At 44.7% G+C, this 19,522-nt stretch overlaps 3 protein-coding genes across 3 annotated transcripts in view; all 3 read left to right on the top strand.

Moving 5' to 3' along the window:
• The first annotated feature begins 2,426 nt into the window (after nucleotides 1-2,426).
• On the top strand, nucleotides 2,427-3,071 carry LOC140188838 (histone H2B-like). Its single transcript, XM_072245490.1, has one exon. The coding sequence runs from the start codon at nucleotides 2,599-2,601 to the stop codon at nucleotides 2,971-2,973; it is 375 nt and encodes a 124-aa protein (XP_072101591.1). The 5' UTR covers nucleotides 2,427-2,598; the 3' UTR covers nucleotides 2,974-3,071.
• Nucleotides 3,072-9,846: 6,775 nt separating this feature from the next.
• LOC140189148 (histone H2B 1/2-like) lies at nucleotides 9,847-10,221 on the top strand. Its single transcript, XM_072245847.1, has one exon. It carries the CDS (start codon nucleotides 9,847-9,849, stop codon nucleotides 10,219-10,221), a length of 375 nt encoding a protein of 124 aa, XP_072101948.1.
• A 769-nt stretch (nucleotides 10,222-10,990) lies between these two features.
• The window catches only part of LOC140188855 (uncharacterized), a 631,689-nt gene continuing 623,157 nt past the window's right edge, over nucleotides 10,991-19,522 (top strand). Inside the window, exon 1 of the mRNA XM_072245510.1 lies at nucleotides 10,991-11,453. Within this exon, the coding sequence (XP_072101611.1) occupies nucleotides 11,011-11,453 (443 nt within the window). The 5' untranslated portion in view covers nucleotides 10,991-11,010. The remainder of the gene's footprint in view (nucleotides 11,454-19,522) is intronic.

Genomic DNA, 19,522 nt, shown 5'->3' with positions numbered 1-19,522 from the left:
TGTACAAGAGGGTACAGAGGTCTCACTGGGATTATATAGGGCCCTGGTGAGAGCACACCTTGAGTATCGTGTCCAGGTTTGGTCACACTTCCTCAGGAAGGATATCCCTGCAATAGAGGGAGTGCAGTGACTGTTCCCCACACTGACTGGGTTGGTTCCGGGGATGGAAGGTTGGTTATATGAGAGGAGAGTGAGTGCGCTGGGTCTGTATTCCCTGCTGTTCATGAGAAAACGAGGAAATCTGTTAGATTCTTTCAGGATATGACAGGCAATAGGCAAGGAGGATCTTTCCCCTGAATGAGAACTCCATATCTGAGGAAAATACCCTTAGAATGAGGTGTAAATCACAAACACGAGAGAATCTGCTGATGCTAGAAATCAAACGCAACACACACAAAATGCTGGAAGAACTCAGCAGGACAGGCAGCCTCTATGAAAAAGAGTTAACAGTCGACACTTCGGGCCGAGACACTTCATCAGATCTCAGGGTGAAGATTCTCAGCCCGAAGCATCGACTCGTTACTCTTTTCCATAGATGCTGCCTGGCCTGCTGACTTCCTCCAGCATTTTGTGTCTGTTGCTCAGAATGAGGTGACAAGCATTCAGGATGGAAATGAGATATTTTGTAAATCAGAGAACAAAGAACTTCTGTATTCCTTATATAAGTAATGTGGAGCCTCAGTTGCTGGGTTGAGTCAAAGCTGAGATCTCTGGGAGAGATTTAGTCACTAAGTGAGTCCATAAGACCATAAGATACAGGAGCAGAATTCGACCATTTTGCCTGTTGAGCCTTCTCTGGCATTTCATCATCACTGATCAATTTTTCCTCTCAGCCCCAATCTCCTGCCTTCCATTGTATCCCTTCATGCTCTGACCAATCAAGAATCTATCAATCTCTGCCTATACCCAGTGATTTGGCCTCCACAGCTGCCTGTAGCAAAACAATTCACAGATTCACCACTCTCTGGCTGAAGAAATTCCTCCTCATTTCCATTCTAAAAGGATGACCCTCTATTTTGAAGCTGTGTGGTCCAGTTTTAGACACACCCATCACAGGAAAAATCCTCTCCACATCCACTCAATCAAGCCCTTTCACTATTTGATAGGTTTCAATTTGGTAACCCTTCTTTCTTCGAAGTTCCAATGAATAGAGGCCCAGAGCCGTGAAACTCTGTTCATTAGGCAAGCCATTTAATCCTGAGTAAAATTCTCCATTTGTGATGTCATGTCAGCACAAAAAATTCTGGATTTCAGAGATGTTTGCATTTTGGAATTATGGACCAATCTCCACAGACCTAATCACTAATTTGTACTGCAGTGAACACTGTTAATTTAACCCATGCAATCCCAGGCATACAGATGCAAAATAAAGACAATTCTAAATTGAAAGTAGGAAAGTTGAACCTTACTTGGAGGTAAAGCCTGATTACTAGGCCTCAGAACATTCTACTCCCCAAATGGTCAAAATAAAGCCAAGTAACAAGGTTTAAAATACCCACAACATGCAGAATTACATGCCTCTCATTACCTTGATCCATGGGATAAACACAAGCGGGCCTGATTAACCCTGGCTGGGTTGCCTGGGCGAGGATGTCTCATGATTAAAGACCCAAAACACCCAATGACCCCAGGTTGCATTACTGACGATGTGTCCCTTTGCAACACCCGGTTCATTAAGCCAAGTGGTGTCAGGCCACGTTAATGAAAGGAATGGGCCAGATTGAAGTGACTCCACTACACTACCCTATCCACCATAGCCCCACCTATCTCACCATACTAAACTCCACAGCATTATCTCTCCCAGCATATACATCCACCAGCCCTACCCTCAAACCTAATCCTGAGGTTCAAGGGGGCACACACCCCCACAAACCCGATGACCAGTGTAAGGAGAAGGAAGATGCAATAAAGGCAAGTGTTGGACTTGGTTAATGAAGGCATGGGCCAGATCAAAGTGGCAGCGTTGTGTGACACTGAATCCAGAGTGACGAGATGAAGAAGCACAAGAGGGATGATTCTCCCACTGCCGGCATAATCTGTTTGTTATTTTGATTTTGTTCTGATAGTCTTCTGTCTGTTTGAATATTTTGGTATAATTCATATTTAATTTCAGTGTTTCTTGTCAGTGTTGTGTCTCTGATGCAATGTCTGTGATGCTGCTACAAATACTTTGTTCCTTTCACCTGTGCATAAATAAACTCGATTTAAACTTTACACTGAAATGTCCAAATCTCTCCTTCACTCTCCTGCAGCCCTATGTCATGAACTAAATGTCCTAGTGTTTAATTTTACAATATTTCATCTGATTTTATTTTCATTCGGCTTTTGAAATTTGCGTTTCCCTTTTCAATTTCAGCCCGCAGCCCGGCCTGTCTCTGCCCTTCAGTACTTCCTCCCGCATCAAACGACAGCGGTAAACCCCGCCCATTGGCGCCGCTTCCCATCCCCCAGCGTTCCGATTGGTGATTCATTTCTCCAAACAGCCAATGGAAATGCTCAGCATTCCCATCCTCATTAACATACCGCTTTGGGCGCTGCCTATTTAATCCGCGCTCCGAACAGCTTCTGCTTATTATTGTGTTTGAAACCGACGAGGAAATGCCTGATCCAGCGAAACCCGCTCCCAAGAAGGGCGCCAAGAAAGCTTTGTCCAAACCAGCGAGCAAGACTGGCAAGAAGCGCAAGAGGTCGAGGAAGGAGACTTACGCCATCTACATCTACAAAGTGATGAAGCAGGTTCACCCCGACACCGGCATCTCCTCCAAGGCCATGAGCATCATGAATTCATTCGTCAACGATATTTTCGAGCGCATCGCGGGCGAGGCTTCCCGCCTGGCCCATTACAACAAGCGGTCCACCATCAGCTCCCGGGAGATCCAGACCGCCGTGCGGCTGCTGCTGCCCGGGGAGCTGGCCAAGCACGCCGTGTCCGAAGGGACAAAGGCGGTGACCAAGTACACCAGCTCCAAGTGAAGACAAGTTCACTGACAAAACAAACCGGAAAATCAAAGGCTCTTTTAAGAGCCACTCACGGTTTCATTAAAAGAGTTACACGATATTGAGACATGGAATTGAGGTAAATTTGGAATTTTTTGTTGAAATGCTCATTCAGAATCTTATCCCCGTTAATCAGAACTTGCTGTCCGCTGCTCAGTACAATCCCAATTTCTCTGTTAATTCCTGCCAACTGCCCAGACACGGAATCGTTACACACCCGTTTCCCCGTCGCTTCCTCTCGGTCATCAGATTTCTCTGACATGGACGCTAATGTTTCTGGTTTAAATACCGTGGTTTCATTAAGCTTTGTCCCATTTTCGATACTTCTCTTAACCCCATTCCGACGCAAGAGCTGAACACTGTCACGGGTCGTTCAGAGTACTTGTTAAAGCTCCACTTTCTGACGGGTGACCCCTTGCTAAACTGACTTGAGTTTACACAATGACCGACCGCGAACAGCAGCTGAGGACCGGTTTTATTCCAATCGTTTATCAATTGAAAGATATCGGTGAACTAATTTCTCAGACACCATCGCAATATTAACTACACTTTGTTTAAGTGTGTCGGACTCCAGTAACGGGGGTAAAGAGCCGACAAACAAACCTGTTGTGGTTTAATTTCAGCAACAAAGGCTTTTTTGGCGGTGTATTGCAAATTTCAGTTTATTTCGGCGGTTAGACGATATTTTCCGCGCTTCTACAGTCTGATTGGTGAATAAGGCAGCTCTGTGATTGGAATATTTGCTCTTTCAAATCAGAATGGGCACTGGTTCACCAATCATAAACGCCCCACTACATTCCGCACCTCCCGCCCCGCCTGCATCAGAAGGGCGATTTTCAGAAGCCTGATTTCTAATGGTCAAAACTTCGTTTATTTCTGATTTATCAAATCTATGTGATGTTATATGTATTCAGGAAACCTGATTGTTATCGCATTTAAGTTCTTCCTTCCAGTGTTATATTGTAATTAAGCGTGATAGATTAGTTGGTAGAGGAGGTGGTGTTGCAAGTTTTTTTTAAAGAGAGGGAGAGGCCATAAAGTTGTGGATGTAAATGAAATGTATGAGGCATTTGAAGACATTTGATTCCACAGGTAGGGGCAATAAAGTGGTATATTATTATAACGTCGACTGTACCTCTTCCTAGAGATGCTGCCTGGCCTGCTGCGTTCACCAGCAACTTTTATGCGTGTTGCTTGAAATTCCAGCATCTGCAGATTTCCTCGTGTTTGTGTATTATTATAACCATTGTGGAAAGCTTCCGATTGATTTGTTGGAGAGTATACGTAGCTCTAGCTCACTAAGCGTTGTATGGTGTGGGGATTTTAACACATAGTTAATTTACTGTGGGGTTGTTCTCAGATTGGTAATATTTTGTTTATAGAAGAGTTTCAGATATTTCATATCCTGTTAGTCTTTATGGTGGGAGAGGTACGAGATTTAATGTTCATAATAGTTCTGAAAATGCTGTAAATTTAACTTTAGTTTTGAACATTGGAGTGAGTAGTGGGATGTCATGGGAGATGAAGCATTGGGGAGTGATCGTTTCCCTATGTTTATAAGCTTGGGTTTGGATTTATATAGGGGGCATGAGGGCACTTTTAGGAGGTGGAACTCTGGTAAAGCAAATTGGGAGAAGTTTGAATGTTTTATGTGCTGAGTGTCTGTCTGGGCTGAATGGTGAGGATGATGTGGATTTCTGCAAAGAAACGTTGTGACATTATTCATCAAATAGTGGTGGCAGAGATTCAATTTAAAAAGTGCAGTAGTGGGAGAAAAGCTGTACCGTGGTGGACGGAGGAGTGTGCAGAGGCAGTTACTGAGAGAAACGTGGCATTTCGGAAAGTTAGGAAGTATCACTCTCCGCGTAATCATATTAAGTGTAACAGGTCACAGGCCGTGGTGAGGAAAGTAATGAAGCTTGTGAAAAAGATTTACTGGAGGTCATATTGTGAAAGTATTGGAAGGACTATTAAACTTGAAGATGTTTGGGGAATGACTAAGAAAATGGGGGTGTGGGATTCATAGGGTTCTGAATATTGATTAAAGAAGGTAATACAATTGTTCCTGAAGGAGAGACGGTTGAGTCCTGGCTCGGTCATTTGCTGCAATTCATAATCAAAATAGGTGGAGAGACTAAACAATGTAGCAATAAGGTTTTACAAGAATATCTTAATGTGTTGGAAACCAGCTGTAGCAATGATAGTATTAGTGATGTAGAGTTTCTTTGTGTGAATTTAAGAATTCTCTCTCCCCTCCCCCACCTTTTAAAATTTACTCCTCATTGTTTTTTCTCCAGTCCTGCTGAAGAATCTCAGCCCAAAACGTCAGCTGTACTTTTATCCACAGATGCTGCCTGGCCTGCAGAGTTTCTCCAGCATTTTGTGTGTGTTCCTTGGATTTCCAGCATCTGCAGATTTTCTCCTGTTTATTACTCAATGTCAACAAGCATTTTGTATGACAACTGTCACAGTTCCACTCATTTAGAAATGCAGATATGAAACTCAAGGTTCAGCATATGCTGGGAATAAACTGTAAAGTGACACACACAAAGTACTGCGGGAACTCAGCAGGTCAGGCAGCAGCTAAACAGAGGAATAAACAGTCTAGATAGGATGAAGTGTCTTGGCCCATAATATCAACTATTTATTTGTCTGCACAGATGCTGCTGGGGGGCACTGAGTCCCTCCAGTATTTTGCAAACATAAACCTCTTTTTTCAGTCAATCAGTTTCCAAATGTTGCTGAACTTTCATTTGCAGCCTCATCCTCCTGGTCTGATTCCCTCCTTCTACTCTACATAAACTCGAGCCTCCATCACATCTGGAGCTCCAAAGCCCTCATTTGTGCTGACCCCTCTTGTTTCTGCTCCACCATTCTGCTGTCGTACTTTAGAGGAGAGTGTTGTATTGCAACAGCCCGGCAGTGTGAGGCACAGCCCTTCGAAATCAGTGAAAATGACACAAAACAATGAACAGAGTGGGACAGGAAGATTTTAACAACACAAGACTTCAGCCTTGGTCCAGAGCTGTGAGGGATGAGGAATATTTGGGAGAAAACCACAGTAAATTAATCCTCTGCAGTTTACAGAAAGTCGTGGAGTGAATTCAAGGTAAACCTCTTCATCGCCAGACCGGTGACCAGTTACATCCTGAACATTATAGGGTGAGTTAGTGGTGAACGGCAGGGATGGGGTTGAAAGCTCTGGTGTGCAATAGGAACACAAGCAGGTACCAGCTGGACTGAGTGGCCTCTCGACTGTTCATTATCAGTGTGACAGGGAGGAAGCACCTGAGACACAGGATTTGAAATGGAATTGATCTATTTGTCTATGACAGATCCACAATATTAAACATCAGTGTATTTTAAGATGGTGGGATGAACCCCCTCAATGCTCAGTAACCAGGGTTCAGTCCTGGGTCTGATGAGCAGCCACAATATCTGTGGAATCTGACATTAACAGTCCCATATACAGCTTCTTATAACTTCCTCCCTGATGTGAAGTTGCTGGTGTTTCAGCAGGTGGGATGACTTGAGTAAATTTCTTTGCTGACTCAGGACAGAAGTGTGTCCTCTATGAATTGTAAACTCACTGGAGCCTCACACGGTGGGTGAACTGAATGAATCTCCTCCCACACTTGGAACAGGTGTGAAGCTATACTGAGAGACAGAGACAACAGAGCCAAGTCTAGCTGCTCACCGGTGTGAACTGGCTGGTGTTGTAATAGCTTGTGACTGAATGAATCCCGTCCGCCATGGAGCAGGTGAATGGCCTCTCCCCGTGTGAACTTGCTGGTGTATCTGCAGGTGCAGTGGCCTGGTGAATCCCTTCCAAAATGAGAGGCGGTGAACGCCAACTCACTGTTATCAACTCTATGGCCATTTATCAGGTCAGTCCATGGACAAGTCCACGTATTGGGACTCTGGTGTGCTGTCTTCTCAACCATCTCCCCCTTCATATTCAGTGATTGGTAGCATTCAAATGCTGGGGAACCGACAGACACAGCAGAAGTGACACGCTGTTGCATTTGAGATTCTCAGACAGAAATTCTTTGCCTTTTCTGCCTGTAAAATGTTTGCAAAGGTGATCAACAGGTGAAAGAGAATACATCTCAGCTGAGATTATTTTGGTTTTCATGTTGATGTCTGATGTCACACTGTTACAGTGAGGCTGAACACTGTGCGGAGGAACAACACTTCTAACTGGGCATAGTACAGGCATAAGGACACAACATCAAATTCTCTGTTTTCCCCTCTGCCCATCAAGCTGTGACTTGGCTCAGTGTGTCTCTCTCCATTACTATAGCTTCACATTCTGGGTATCTCCCACAGACCTACTAAGCACACAATACAAACAGAGCTGCTTTGTGAGAGTTTCTGCTGATTGTGACCCTGCTGGCATTCGACGGTAGTAAACTCAGAGTCAGCAATGCCATTAACCCTCAAGAGAATGTGATCAGGTTTTCTTGGTGCAGATTGATACTGCGGTATTCTTGCAGTGTGAAGACTTTTACAAATAAAATGGCATGAGGCATTTTCTATTTCAGGAAAACCATAACTCATTTATTGTCCTCCAAATACAGAAACATAAAGCACAGTTTAAAAAAAAACTTCACATACTTACATCATAACAGCAGTCCAGCTTCTAAAAGAGAAACACAACAGAATGTCAGTGGTCATTAATTACGCACATTTCCAGCCATGACATTACCCTACAGCGACCCCACCCCCCACTGAATCCTCTTACTGCTCCCGCTCTGTGATCTTTAGAGCAGTTTACTTCCTTTTAGTGACACTTGCAAGATAATACAGAGGAACACATCAAGTTCTCTCGTGTATTAGTGCTCCTAAGGGTGCTGCCATTTACTGTGGAGTTTCTTCTGACATTTTACCTGTAAAACTCCTCACACTTGTCCAGATTAAAATCCATTTCCCCCATTTCTCCATCCATGATTCCAATTGATCTATATCCGCTTCTGTCCATTTGACAACCTTCCTCGCCACCCACAACTGCACCAATATTCATGTCATCAGCGATCTGATCCGCCCACGTATGTTTTAATCTGATCAAACAAAGGTCCCATCACTGATCACTGTGGACACACTGGTTACATATCTACAGTCAAAATCATTCTCAATTCTATCAGTTCAAATGTTGCTACACGATACACACCATTCAAACCCTCCCACACCGAGACTCGAGGAAAGTTACACATTTATCACAAGACCAGAGTTGGGTTGAATGGTCTGGGCTTGTTACTCTGGATGCTCTGCTCCAAAGTCCATTCAGAGGTAACCAGATACATCATCACTGAGACACTGATGTACAGCATTGTGTCACAAACAGGAGAAAATCTACAGTTGCTGGAAATCCAAGCCACACACACAAATGCTGAACAAACTCAGCGGGTCAGGCAGCATCTATAGAAAAAAAACACAGCCACTGTTTTGGGACAAAACCCTTTGGCAGGACTTAGGAGAAAATCTGAGGAGTAGATTTAAAAGGTGGGGAAGGGGAGAGAGAAAATAAGGTGAGTGTGAAACCTGTAGGGGGCTGGGAAGTTGATTAGTGAAAGAGACAGGAGGCCATGGAAGAAAGAAAAGGGGAGAGGAGCACCAGAGGGAGATGGTGGGTGGGCAAGATGATGGGAAATGGTGAAGGGGGGGGTGTGGGAGGCATTACCAGAAATGCGAGAGTTCGATGTTCATGCCGTCAGGTTGGAAGCCACCCATAAGGTGTTGTTCCTCCAACAAATGTGTGGCCACATCGCATTGTGTGTTATTGTTTAAAAAGCTAAAAATAATTCAATTATGAGGATGAATCTGAAAGAAGTTTCTACATTTACACTGCATGAGAGACTGGGAGACACAGTGCCAAGTACCAACTCCCACACTGTACCAGAGACTGACAGGTACAGAATGAACCTCACACTCTCACACTGTACCAGAGACTGACGGGTACAGAATGAACCCCACACTCTCACACTGTACCAGAGACTGACAGGTACAGAATGAACTCCACACTCTCACACTGTACCAGAGGCTGACGGGTACAGAATGAACCCTGTACGTAATGTACAGACATTACGTACTTTAACAAAACCCAACAACGCTCCTCCCCACCTCAAGACAGCACCACTTTGATCAATTTACACTGCAATGGACTGTCTTGAGACTCGTTCAAATTCTCTGCAACACACATCAAAGTTGCTGATGAACGCAGCAGGCCAGGCAGCATCTCTGGGAAAGAGGTACAGTCGACATTTTGGGCCGAGACCCTTCGTCAGGACTAACTGCTAATTCTCTTCTCTTTTTACAATTCTGTACAGCAGTTTAGTTCTTGTGAGCACTGTATCGTGGATACTATGTGTTTATGATGCTGCTGCAGTAAATTTATCTTTCACCTGGTCCATTTGACCTTCGGTCTCCTGCTGTCCTGTTTCATTACATAAACGTTTCATATTATCAACTGTGTGTTTTCCTCATTCCATCTGCTTTTCTAGCAGATACGACGGGCCGAATGACCGAATACTGCCGCTGTAGTTGGTCCATTTTGTATTTTAGATTTCCTTCCTGCGGAATTAACCGGCAGCGGCAACTCACCAGATCGGCGACAGGTCCCTGTCCACGGTGTTACCCAAAACGAACACTGGGTAGTGCAGAACGAGTTCTGATTGGTTGATTCCTTTAGCTATCCAATCAAATTATCTTACTGCATGAACGTTACTTCAAATAGCCATTGAGAAACCTAGGCATCCCATCCCTCATTAGCATACACCTCTGGGCGCTGCCTATTTAATTCGTGCTCCGGGTCCGTTTTACTTATTTGTCGTTCTGAAGCGGTCAGCTGAAATGCCTGAGACAGCGAAACCCGCTCCGAAGAAGGGCGCCAAGAAAACTCTGCCCAAACCAGCCGGTAAGGCAGGGAAGAAGCGCAAGAGGCTGAGGAAGGAGAGTTACTCCATCTACATCTACAAAGTGATGAAGCAGGTTCACCCCGATACTGGCATCTCCTCCAAGGCCATGAGCATCATGAACTCATTCGTCAACGACATCTTCGAGCGCATCGGGGGCGAGGCTTCACGCCTGGCCCATTACAACAAGCGGTCAACCATCACCTCACGGGAGATCCAGACCGCCGTGCGCCTGCTGCTGCCCGGGGAGCTGGCCAAGCACGCCGTTTCCGAAGGGACAAAGGCGGTGACCAAGTACACCAGCTCCAAGTAAAGTTCCCCAGTGAGATGATCGAAAACACAACGGCTCTTTTAAGAGCCACTCACGATTTCACTGAGAGAGTTGTACTAGCATTTAGGCAATACATGGCGCACGTTTTATGTGTGGTGGCTTTTACAGGAGCTAAAGAGCGGTTGGAATATCCGCTTCATCTTCCCCCTATAATCCTGGTGTTTAACATTCCTCCCACTCCCGTTGCTGTTTTAGCTGTGGGTTCAGGAGTTTATTATTTGGAGTTAGGTAACTTCTCTGAATCTCATTTTAATTCGAGGCCGGAACGACTTCACGGTTCTTTCATAGAACAGTTTTTTTAAAAAAATTGCAGACTAGCCGCTGGTCACAGTTTGAGAAGAGCCGTTTGTCCATAACCTGCTAACGTTTACACAATGACCAGCACCGGGCAGAAGCTGAGTGTCAGTTTTACTCGGTTCCTTTACGAGTTGAAAGAAATTTGAGTTCCCAGACACTCCATTATCAACTACACTTACATTAAATGTGCCCGGTTTCAATAACAGGGGGAAATACGAAGACCCAGTCCTCAAACAGATCAGCAATGATTTAATTTCAGATTAAATTTGAACAATGAGTTTTTTTTGGCGGGCTTTTTCCAATTTTCAGAGTACTTTGGGGAGGAGATGGTTACACTCCGCGCTTCTGCCTTTACGGGCTCTTGATTGGTGATTAAGGCAGTTCGTCGATTGGGCCATTTCTTTTCACCAATGAAAACAAGCAGCATTAAACCAATCACGAGCATTAGTTTGCATTCTCAAAGAAGGTATAAAAATGCGAGCTGGGGCGGGTGAACATTCCCTCCCTGTCGCTGGAGCAGTTACTGTGACTTTGGAAATGTCTGGACGTGGAAAAAGCGGCGCCGGCAAAGTTCGGTCCAAGGCCAAATCTCGCTCATCTCGGGCTGGACTGCAGTTCCCGGTCGGCCGGGTTCATCGACTCCTAAGAAAGGGCAACTATGCTGAGCGGGTGGGTGCCGGAGCCCCGGTCTATCTGGCTGCTGTTCTCGAGTATCTGACAGCCGAAATCCTCGAATTGGCCGGCAATGCAGCCCGGGACAATAAGAAGACCCGCATCATCCCCCGACACCTGCAGCTGGCCGTCCGCAACGACGAGGAGCTGAACAAGCTGCTGGGAGGGGTGACTATCGCTCAGGGCGGTGTGTTACCCAATATCCAGGCTGTGCTGTTGCCCAAGAAAACCGGCGGTGCCAGTAAGTGAAGCGACGTAAACTGAACCTATTTACCCAAAGGCTCTTTTCAGAGCCACTCACAGTGTCTGTGGAAGGGCTGAACAGCGGGTGATTACCGTTCGGAGTAACTCGGCTGTGTGTCTGACACGGCCCCGATCGGAGGCATCCCTGGTAACGTTTTCTCTCCTTCTGTCGTGTTTCTTCCGCGAATTAAATCGGTAAAAGTCTGCAGAGTACGCGGTCCGCTACACCCTGCCTCATTTCCCCTCTCTGCTGGCTGAATGGAGCTCTCTCCCCTTGTGGGGCGGGGAAATTAACTTTCAGAGTCAGCCCCCGGAGGGTGAATTTAATCTCCGATCATTGAACGATTCCGGTCTTCATGACCTGAAACCGCGTTGTCTGGGTTTCACATTGCGGGTTGACCCTGGACCGTCCCACTGATCGCTTCATGAGCAATTCCCACCGCCTCACAGAACAATATTGATTTGCAGCTTTACATTTATCTGCAAAAGTACATTTACCGTATGGAACTGACAGTATTTACTGAAAATCTCGTCCGCCTGGGTCTCTGAAATATAAATGAACATTTGCAAAGTCGGGGTCAGTTTGGTCAGATCTCCCGAGACACGGCTCCCTCTGTGAGGCGGTGGGTCGCTCTGATACAGACTTTTGTTTGTGCCAGGAAGAAAAGGGAGGGGGTGGGTGGATCGACAAGGAGGTTCAGTGCTGTCCTGTCTCTAGTAGGAACTTCTAAATACTGATTGATAAAACTGGACACACAGAATAAATTCTGCGCCACCAACCCTTTTGCAGTGCGGCGGTCCCAGTATACATGATGCGGCAATCCCCAGGGATGTCTTCTCTAAGTTCCACTGAGATGTTCTCTCTGGTCAAACACATCTCTCCCCTCCACTCCATCGTACCTGTAGCATTTGTATTGTGAAACTGAGCTGCCGGTCCTGCCCCTCCGACAATCATTTTTCTGTTGGGGATATAATATCCCAGTCTCCTGCACGGATCCATGCCCAGGGGCCATCTGCTGTTCAGAGAACAAAGGACAGTACAGGAGTGGCCCTTTGGCCCTTCTCTACATATACTTGTGACTGTCTAAGATTTCCTTAAATACTCCTGTGCTCTCTGTCTCTGCCACCACCCCTGGCAGTGCATTCCATGTCTCCATCAATCTGTTTTCTTCACTTTCTTCCTCTGAGCTTAAATACATGCCTTCTGTGAAAAATATTACTGGCTGTCTACACCAACTATGACCACAAAATTCCACAGGTTTCTATCAAATCTCTCCTGAGCCAACGCCACTCCAGAAGCAAAAAGTTTCAGCATGTCGAGCCTCTCCTCAGCGCACACCTCCTCCAGACATCCTGTTCCGAACCCTCCACATGCTTCCTATATTGAGGTGATCAGAACTGAACACGATACTCTCAATGTGGCCTAACCAGCATTTTATAAACCTGTAACATCATGTCCTGGTGCTTGAACTCAATGCCTTGCCTGATGAAGGTAAACATGCCATACACCGACTTCACCTCCCTGTCAACCTGTGCTCCCAGTTTTAGGGAACCGATGTCTCTGAACCTCGACATCCTTCTCTTTGTCAATACTGTTAATGTTCCTGCCATTAACTGTGTACACACCCTTGATGTTGGATCTCCCAAAGTGCAGCCCTAGGTATCCTTTTCACCACAACGAATGTACGGAATACAATGGGATTATCTTCAATCCCACTTGCCAGAGATTTTTCATCACTGTTTCCAGCTCTCCAAATGTTCTTGAGTTCCCCTATTTTTTAAATATAGTCCTCAAACACCCTGTTTGATTCTAGCTTCCTAAGCCTTACTTATGCTTCTTCCTCCTCCTCGATTAAATTAACTTCCTGTCTCATCATCCAAGGTTCCTGAACCTTGCCATTCTTGACCCTCCCTCTTACTGGAACAAACTGGCCCTGAAACACTGCACTGGTCTTTAAACAAACTCCAGGTCAGATGTGGATTTGACTCAAAATCCAACATTACATATTGCTGTGCCTGGCATCTAACTTAGCTTCAATCTCTCCATTCAGTGACTAGTGTTCTGTTTCACATCCCCCTGTCAATCTCGTTTCAACCCTCATAGGGTGCAGCAATGAACTTCATGATCCTGACCGCCCTCCACTGAAACTGCAAACCATCCCTCTTGTAAATGTCACCCCAGCACCAGAAGAGGTTCCAATGTTCCGTAATCCTGAAACCCTGTCCCTGTATCAGCTCCTTAGCCACACATTCATTAGCTGTCACTTTCTGTTTGTATCCCTACCACCACAGGGCACTAGGAGTAAACTGGAGATTACAACATTTCAGGTTCTGCTCCATAACTTCTTCCCTAACTCTCTGTGGGACATCATCCCTTTTCTACCTGTCCATTGGTACCGATGTGAATCACCATCTCTGGCTGAATGAACACCATCCCCCTGTTCTGTATCTGCTCCGAGATGTCCCTGACTCTCAGAGTATTTACAACTTTTAAAACCAACAAAAAGCAACAAAAAAAGTCATGAAGAGAGGGAAAAGTTGGAATACAAAGGTAAGCTAGCCACTGGTATTAAAGAGGATACCAAAAGTTTCTTCAGATATACAAAGTGTAAAAGAGAGGCAAAAGTAGATATTAGTTCATTGGAAGATGTTACTGGAGAGGTAGTAATGGGGTACAGGAAAATGGCAGACAATCTGAATAAGTATTGTGCATCAGTCTTCACTGGGGACGATATTAGCAGTCTGCTGGAAATTCAAGAGAAACAGGGGGCAGAAATGAGTGATTTTGCCTTTACTAGGGAGATGGTCCTTGGGAAACTGAAAGGTCTGAAGGTAGAAAATTCCCTTGGACCAGATTATCTACACCAGTTCTATGAAAGATGTGGCTGAAGAGATTGTGGCAGTTTTATTAATAATCTTTCCATAATCTCTGGATTCTGGTGTGGTTCCAGAGAACAGGAAAATTGCAAAGGTCATCCACTCTTAAAGAGAGAGAAGCAGAAGAAAGCAAATCATAGGCCAGCTAGTCCGATCTCAGTGGTTGGGAGGATGATGGAGTCAATTGTCAAGGATGTATTTTCGGGTACTTGGCAACACATGAAAAAATAGGCCAAAGTCAGCATGGTTTCCTTTAATCAGTCCTCACCGAAGACTTGTGTATCTGCAACACTTCTTCTCAACTCTTGTACTCAGTGACATGAATGATGAAGGCCAGCAGATCAAACCCCATCTTCACCACCGTATCTAGCTGAGACGTCACTTTCAGTGAATTACACATTCACATGGACATTATTTATATAAATTACAAACAACAAAGGTCCTGTCACCCAGTGGCACACCACTAGACAGACAGCTCCAGTCTGAGACACAACCCTCAACCATCAGCCTCTGCCTCCTGTCACGGAGGCAATTATGGAATCGATCAACTATCTCCCCAGATTCCAGTTTCTAGATCTAACCTTCCAGACTATAATCAAAGGCTTGGCTAATGTCCATATAAACAACATCCACAGCCCTAACCTCATCTACGCCCTTGTGAAACCCCTCAAAGGGCTGCAAGAAATTACCAGACATAATTTTCCTTGCACAAAACTGTGCTGACTGTCTTGAATCAAACCAAATTTTGGTGGATCCTGTTCATCAGAAACTCTTCCAACAAATTACAGACTGATGGGCCTGTAGTTTCCACTACCCTTTTTGAACAATGGCAGCGCATAAACCATCAGTCCTGAAGTCACAGGAGCAGGATTAGGCCTTTTGGCCCATTCAGTCTGTTCTGCCATTCCATCATATATCCATCTCAACCCCATTCTCCTGCCTTCTACCCATAAACTTTGATACCCTTAATAATAATTAAAAATCTACTAACCTCTGCTTTAAAAAAAAACACTGACTGCCTTTATGGCTGCCTGTGGAAATGAAATCCATTGATTCATCACCTTCTGACTAAAGAAATTACTCATCTCTATTCTAGAGGGGCATCTTTTATTGAGGGTGTGGTTTGGTTCTAGATTCCTCCATTATTGGAAACATCCTCTCACATCAACGCTATCTAGGCCGTTCAATATTCAATGTGTTTCTATAAGATTCTCCCTCATTCTTCTAGACTCCAGTGACTGCAGGCCCAGATTATCAAATGATTATTACATCCTAACTCTTTCAGTCCTGGGATCATTCTCATGAATTTCCACTACAGCCTCTGCAATGCCAGCACATCCTTTCTTAGAAAAGTTACCCAAGCCTGCTCATGATACTCCAAATAAGGTCTGACCAAAGCCTCAGCATTAGATCCTTGTTTTTATTTTCTAGTTCTCTTGAAATGCATGCAAGTATTACATTTGCCTTCCTCACTACCAACTCAATGTGTGCATTAACCTTTAGGGAATCGTGCACTAAGACCCTTCACACAACTGATTTCTGTTCTCTCCCTGATTAGAAAGAGCCTAGGGTGTTATTCCTCCTACCAGAGTACATGACCACACACTTCATTACACTGTATTTCATCTGGCACTTCCTTGTCCATTCTCTAAATCTGTCAAGTGCTACTGCAGACTCCCTGCTTCCTCAACACAGCCTGCCTCTTCATATCATCCACAGTCTGGGCCTCAAAACTATCAATTCCACATTGCTCACCCTGTCCAATCATGTGCAACCTCAACTGGTGCCTGAGATGAAGCAAAATAATCTCTCCCCTGGCCTCCACAGTGTATTCTCCAGCTTCCCACAAAGTACGAGAATGTACCTGATAAAGCCCTGGAGATTTAACAACCTTAAAGAATTTTTGCAATGGTGAAATAACTGTCAGAAATATTCATGGATAGCCTCTCCTATTTCATTTGCCTCCACACACAGATGGCCATGTTCACCTCCAAGGGGAACGATTCTGTGTCTAACTTAACTTTTCCTATGAATATACCAAGAGAATCTCTTGGATTTTGCTCACTTTGCCTTCTGAATCATGATATCCTCCTTTCACCCTCCAAACTTTTATTAGAGATCCTATCTCTAATAATATTCTCGAATAATTTCCCGAACATTGATCCAAGACTCACCAATCTGTAATTTGTCTCCATTGCCTGAGGAACAACATGCCCTGGAATATCAACATTCCCTTCTCTGATCTCACTATCCTCCATGACCACATTGATGAATACTGATGAGAAGTACAGGTTTAGTCCTTCGCACACTTCAGACATAAACTCTCTCCTCTGTGCTTGTGTTGTCGTACCCTCTTCGCAGTGCCCCTTCTCACCAAAGTTATTTCTTCTTCCCGTTTCACACTTCTGATTCTCTCTCTAACTTCTCTTATTTGTTTCATGTTGCCAGAGGCTTTCTCCAATTTCTACTTCTGAAATATTCCTTATCCTTCATTTTCTTTCAGTCTGAATTCATAACATCTCTCACTATGCCCCTCTGCCAGACTTTACCATCCTTGTGTTTCCTCCTCATAGAAACAGTTCTGTCTGAATTCTGACCCGATTGCTTTTAAACATCATTTACATGTTCAATGTAGACAGTTGCAATTAACTGTACCCCAAATGACCATATTACCACCAGGTCCAGTCTTGTCCTTATTTACTGTTCCCAAAATGAAACTTCTATCAATGGCCAGGCTCATTTCTCAATACAATGTTTTCTATGACATTTATAGTGAGAGGATTCGAGTACAGGAGCAGGGAGGTACTACTGCAGTTGTACAAGGCCTTGGTGAGACCACACCTGGAGTATTGTGTGCAGTTTTGGTTCCCTAATCTGAGGAAAGACATCCTTGCCATAGAGGGAGTACAAAGAAGGTTCACCAGATTGATTCCTGGGATGGCAGGACTTTCATATGAAGAAAGACTGGATGAACTGGGCTTGTACTCGTTGGAATTTAGAAGATTGAGGGGGGATCTGATTGAAACGTATAAGATCCTAAAGGGATTGGACAGGCTAGATGCAGGAAGATTGTTCCCGATGTTGGGGAAGTCCAGAACGAGGGGCCTCAGTTTGAGGATAGAGGGGAAGCCTTTTAGGACCGAGATTAGGAAAAACTTCTTCACACAGAGAGTGGTGAATCTGTGGAATTCTCTGCCACAGGAAACAGTTGAGGCCAGTTCACTGGCTATATTTAAGAGGGAGTTAGATATGGCCCTTGTGGCTACGGGGGTCAGGGGGTATGGAGGGAAGACTGGGGCGGGGTTCTGAGTTGGATGATCAGCCATGATCATAATAAATGGCGGTGCAGGCTCGAAGGGCCGAATGGCCTACTCCTGCACCTATTTTCTATGTTTCTATGTTTCTATGGCTCCCTTCCCGGGTTAGACTATCCACTTCTATGTTAAGTAACATCCCAGTATTCTTCTAACATATTCGGTGATATCTAAGCCCCTGACTCTAAGGGAGTCCCAGTCAACATTGGGGAAATTAGTCACCCACTGCAACTACCCTGTTGCTTTTACATCTTTCATTACCTGCTACATTTCTGTTCCTTTATCTCCTGCCGGCATTTGGGAGGCCTGTGGTATAACCCCATCAGTGAATGCACCTCTCTTATCCTGAGCTCTATCCACATTGTCCCACTGGATGAACCCTCCAGTGTGTCCTCTCTTAGTCCCTCACCCACAATTCCATATAAAGTCTGATCTGCCATCAGCCTTCCTTGTATGTCAATCCCACTTCCCTGATTTTACAAACATTTATCTTCCTTCTCTTTGAATCTTTTCAGTTATCCAGACTCCCCATTCATCTCAGTTGGGGAATTCCAGTGTTTGTTATACAGTGTTTTTTTAATCATTTGTGGCCTTGTAGAACAGTGCAGGCATGTACTCTGGTTTCCTGCAGTCCACAGTTTTGAGTGCCACAGTTCCACACAGTCATCAGATTATATAAAAGGAGAGGGAGTTTGATGAAGTGAACCTGGGCAGTTGGCACATTTTGCATGTCACAGTTCCCGAGGAAATGTTTGATTGCCCATAATTCGGAACGTGGCAAGATCCAATAAAAAGTTATACTTAACCAGAGCGGTCATTGTATGAGTGGGCCAGAATTGGAGTGGGGAGTTCAGGTTTTGTCTCTTCTGAGAGATGTAGGCCATAGGTAGATATATTTTGATTTAATCTTTATTTCTTTTGTATTACACATTTAGAGCAGAGGGGATGCCAGACAAGATACTTGTCTTGATGGAAGGAGGCAGAGGGTGGTCATGGCAGCTTGTTATTCAGGTTGGAGGCCTCTGACCAGTGACAGTCACAGGGATCGGTGCTGGTACTGTCAATTGTCATCTACATTAACAATTTTCTGACATTGTGGTGACAGTGAGTTTGCAGATGACAGCAATGCTGGTGGTAGTGTGGACTGTGAAGATTGTGTGAGAGTACAATAGGATGGAGATTAACTGGGGAAGACGGCCAAAAAATGGCAGAAGGATATTGATGTGGACAAGTTTGAGGTGTTGCATTATGAGAAGTTCAACCAGGGAAGGATCTGCACAGTAAATTCTTGTCCCTTGGAGAGTATTACAGAAGAGGGTCCATGAAATACAGAAACATCATTCACTGAAAGAGACAACACAGGTAGTCAGGATGGTGAAGGTGGTGTTTGGCCTATTTGTCTTCATTGATCAGGGAACTCAGTAGAGAATTTGGGATGCCGTATGACAGCTGTAAAAGTCAAAGTGAGACCAGACTGTATTTTGCACAGTTCTGGTCATCCAGTTGCAGGAAAGATGTCATGAAGCTGGCAAGTGTGGAGGGAAGTTTGATGAGAATGTTACTGACACTGGTGGACTTTAATTATCAGCAGAAGCTGGACAGACTGGGACTCTCTTTCTCTCTCCTGAGAGTGTAAGGAGCTGTCTGGTGACCGTCCAGAGGTTTACAAAATCAGTAGGTGAGCACTCTTTTTGTAGGGTAGGGAAGCCTAAATTTACAGGGTAATGGTTTAAGATGAAGGGGAAACATTTAAAAGCTACCTTATGGGTGGAGGATGTTGCATCTTTGAATAAGGAGACCAACACTTCAGTAATAAGAGGGGTTTTGATGAGGTCTTGTAAGTATAGGTTTTAAATAAAATGATGAATGATGATTTTGAT

The sequence above is a fragment of the Mobula birostris genome, chromosome 28 (assembly GCF_030028105.1).
Source record: "Mobula birostris isolate sMobBir1 chromosome 28, sMobBir1.hap1, whole genome shotgun sequence".
Classification (NCBI taxonomy): Eukaryota; Metazoa; Chordata; class Chondrichthyes; order Myliobatiformes; family Myliobatidae; genus Mobula; species Mobula birostris.
This window is presented reverse-complemented; position numbering and strand designations above follow the sequence as displayed.

Bases quoted from the DNA above. Each gene is read 5' to 3' on its own strand.
- LOC140189148 (XM_072245847.1), top strand. From the start codon at position 9,847: ATGCCTGAGACAGCGAAACCCGCTCCGAAGAAGGGCGCCAAGAAAACT.
- LOC140188838 (XM_072245490.1), top strand. From the start codon at position 2,599: ATGCCTGATCCAGCGAAACCCGCTCCCAAGAAGGGCGCCAAGAAAGCT.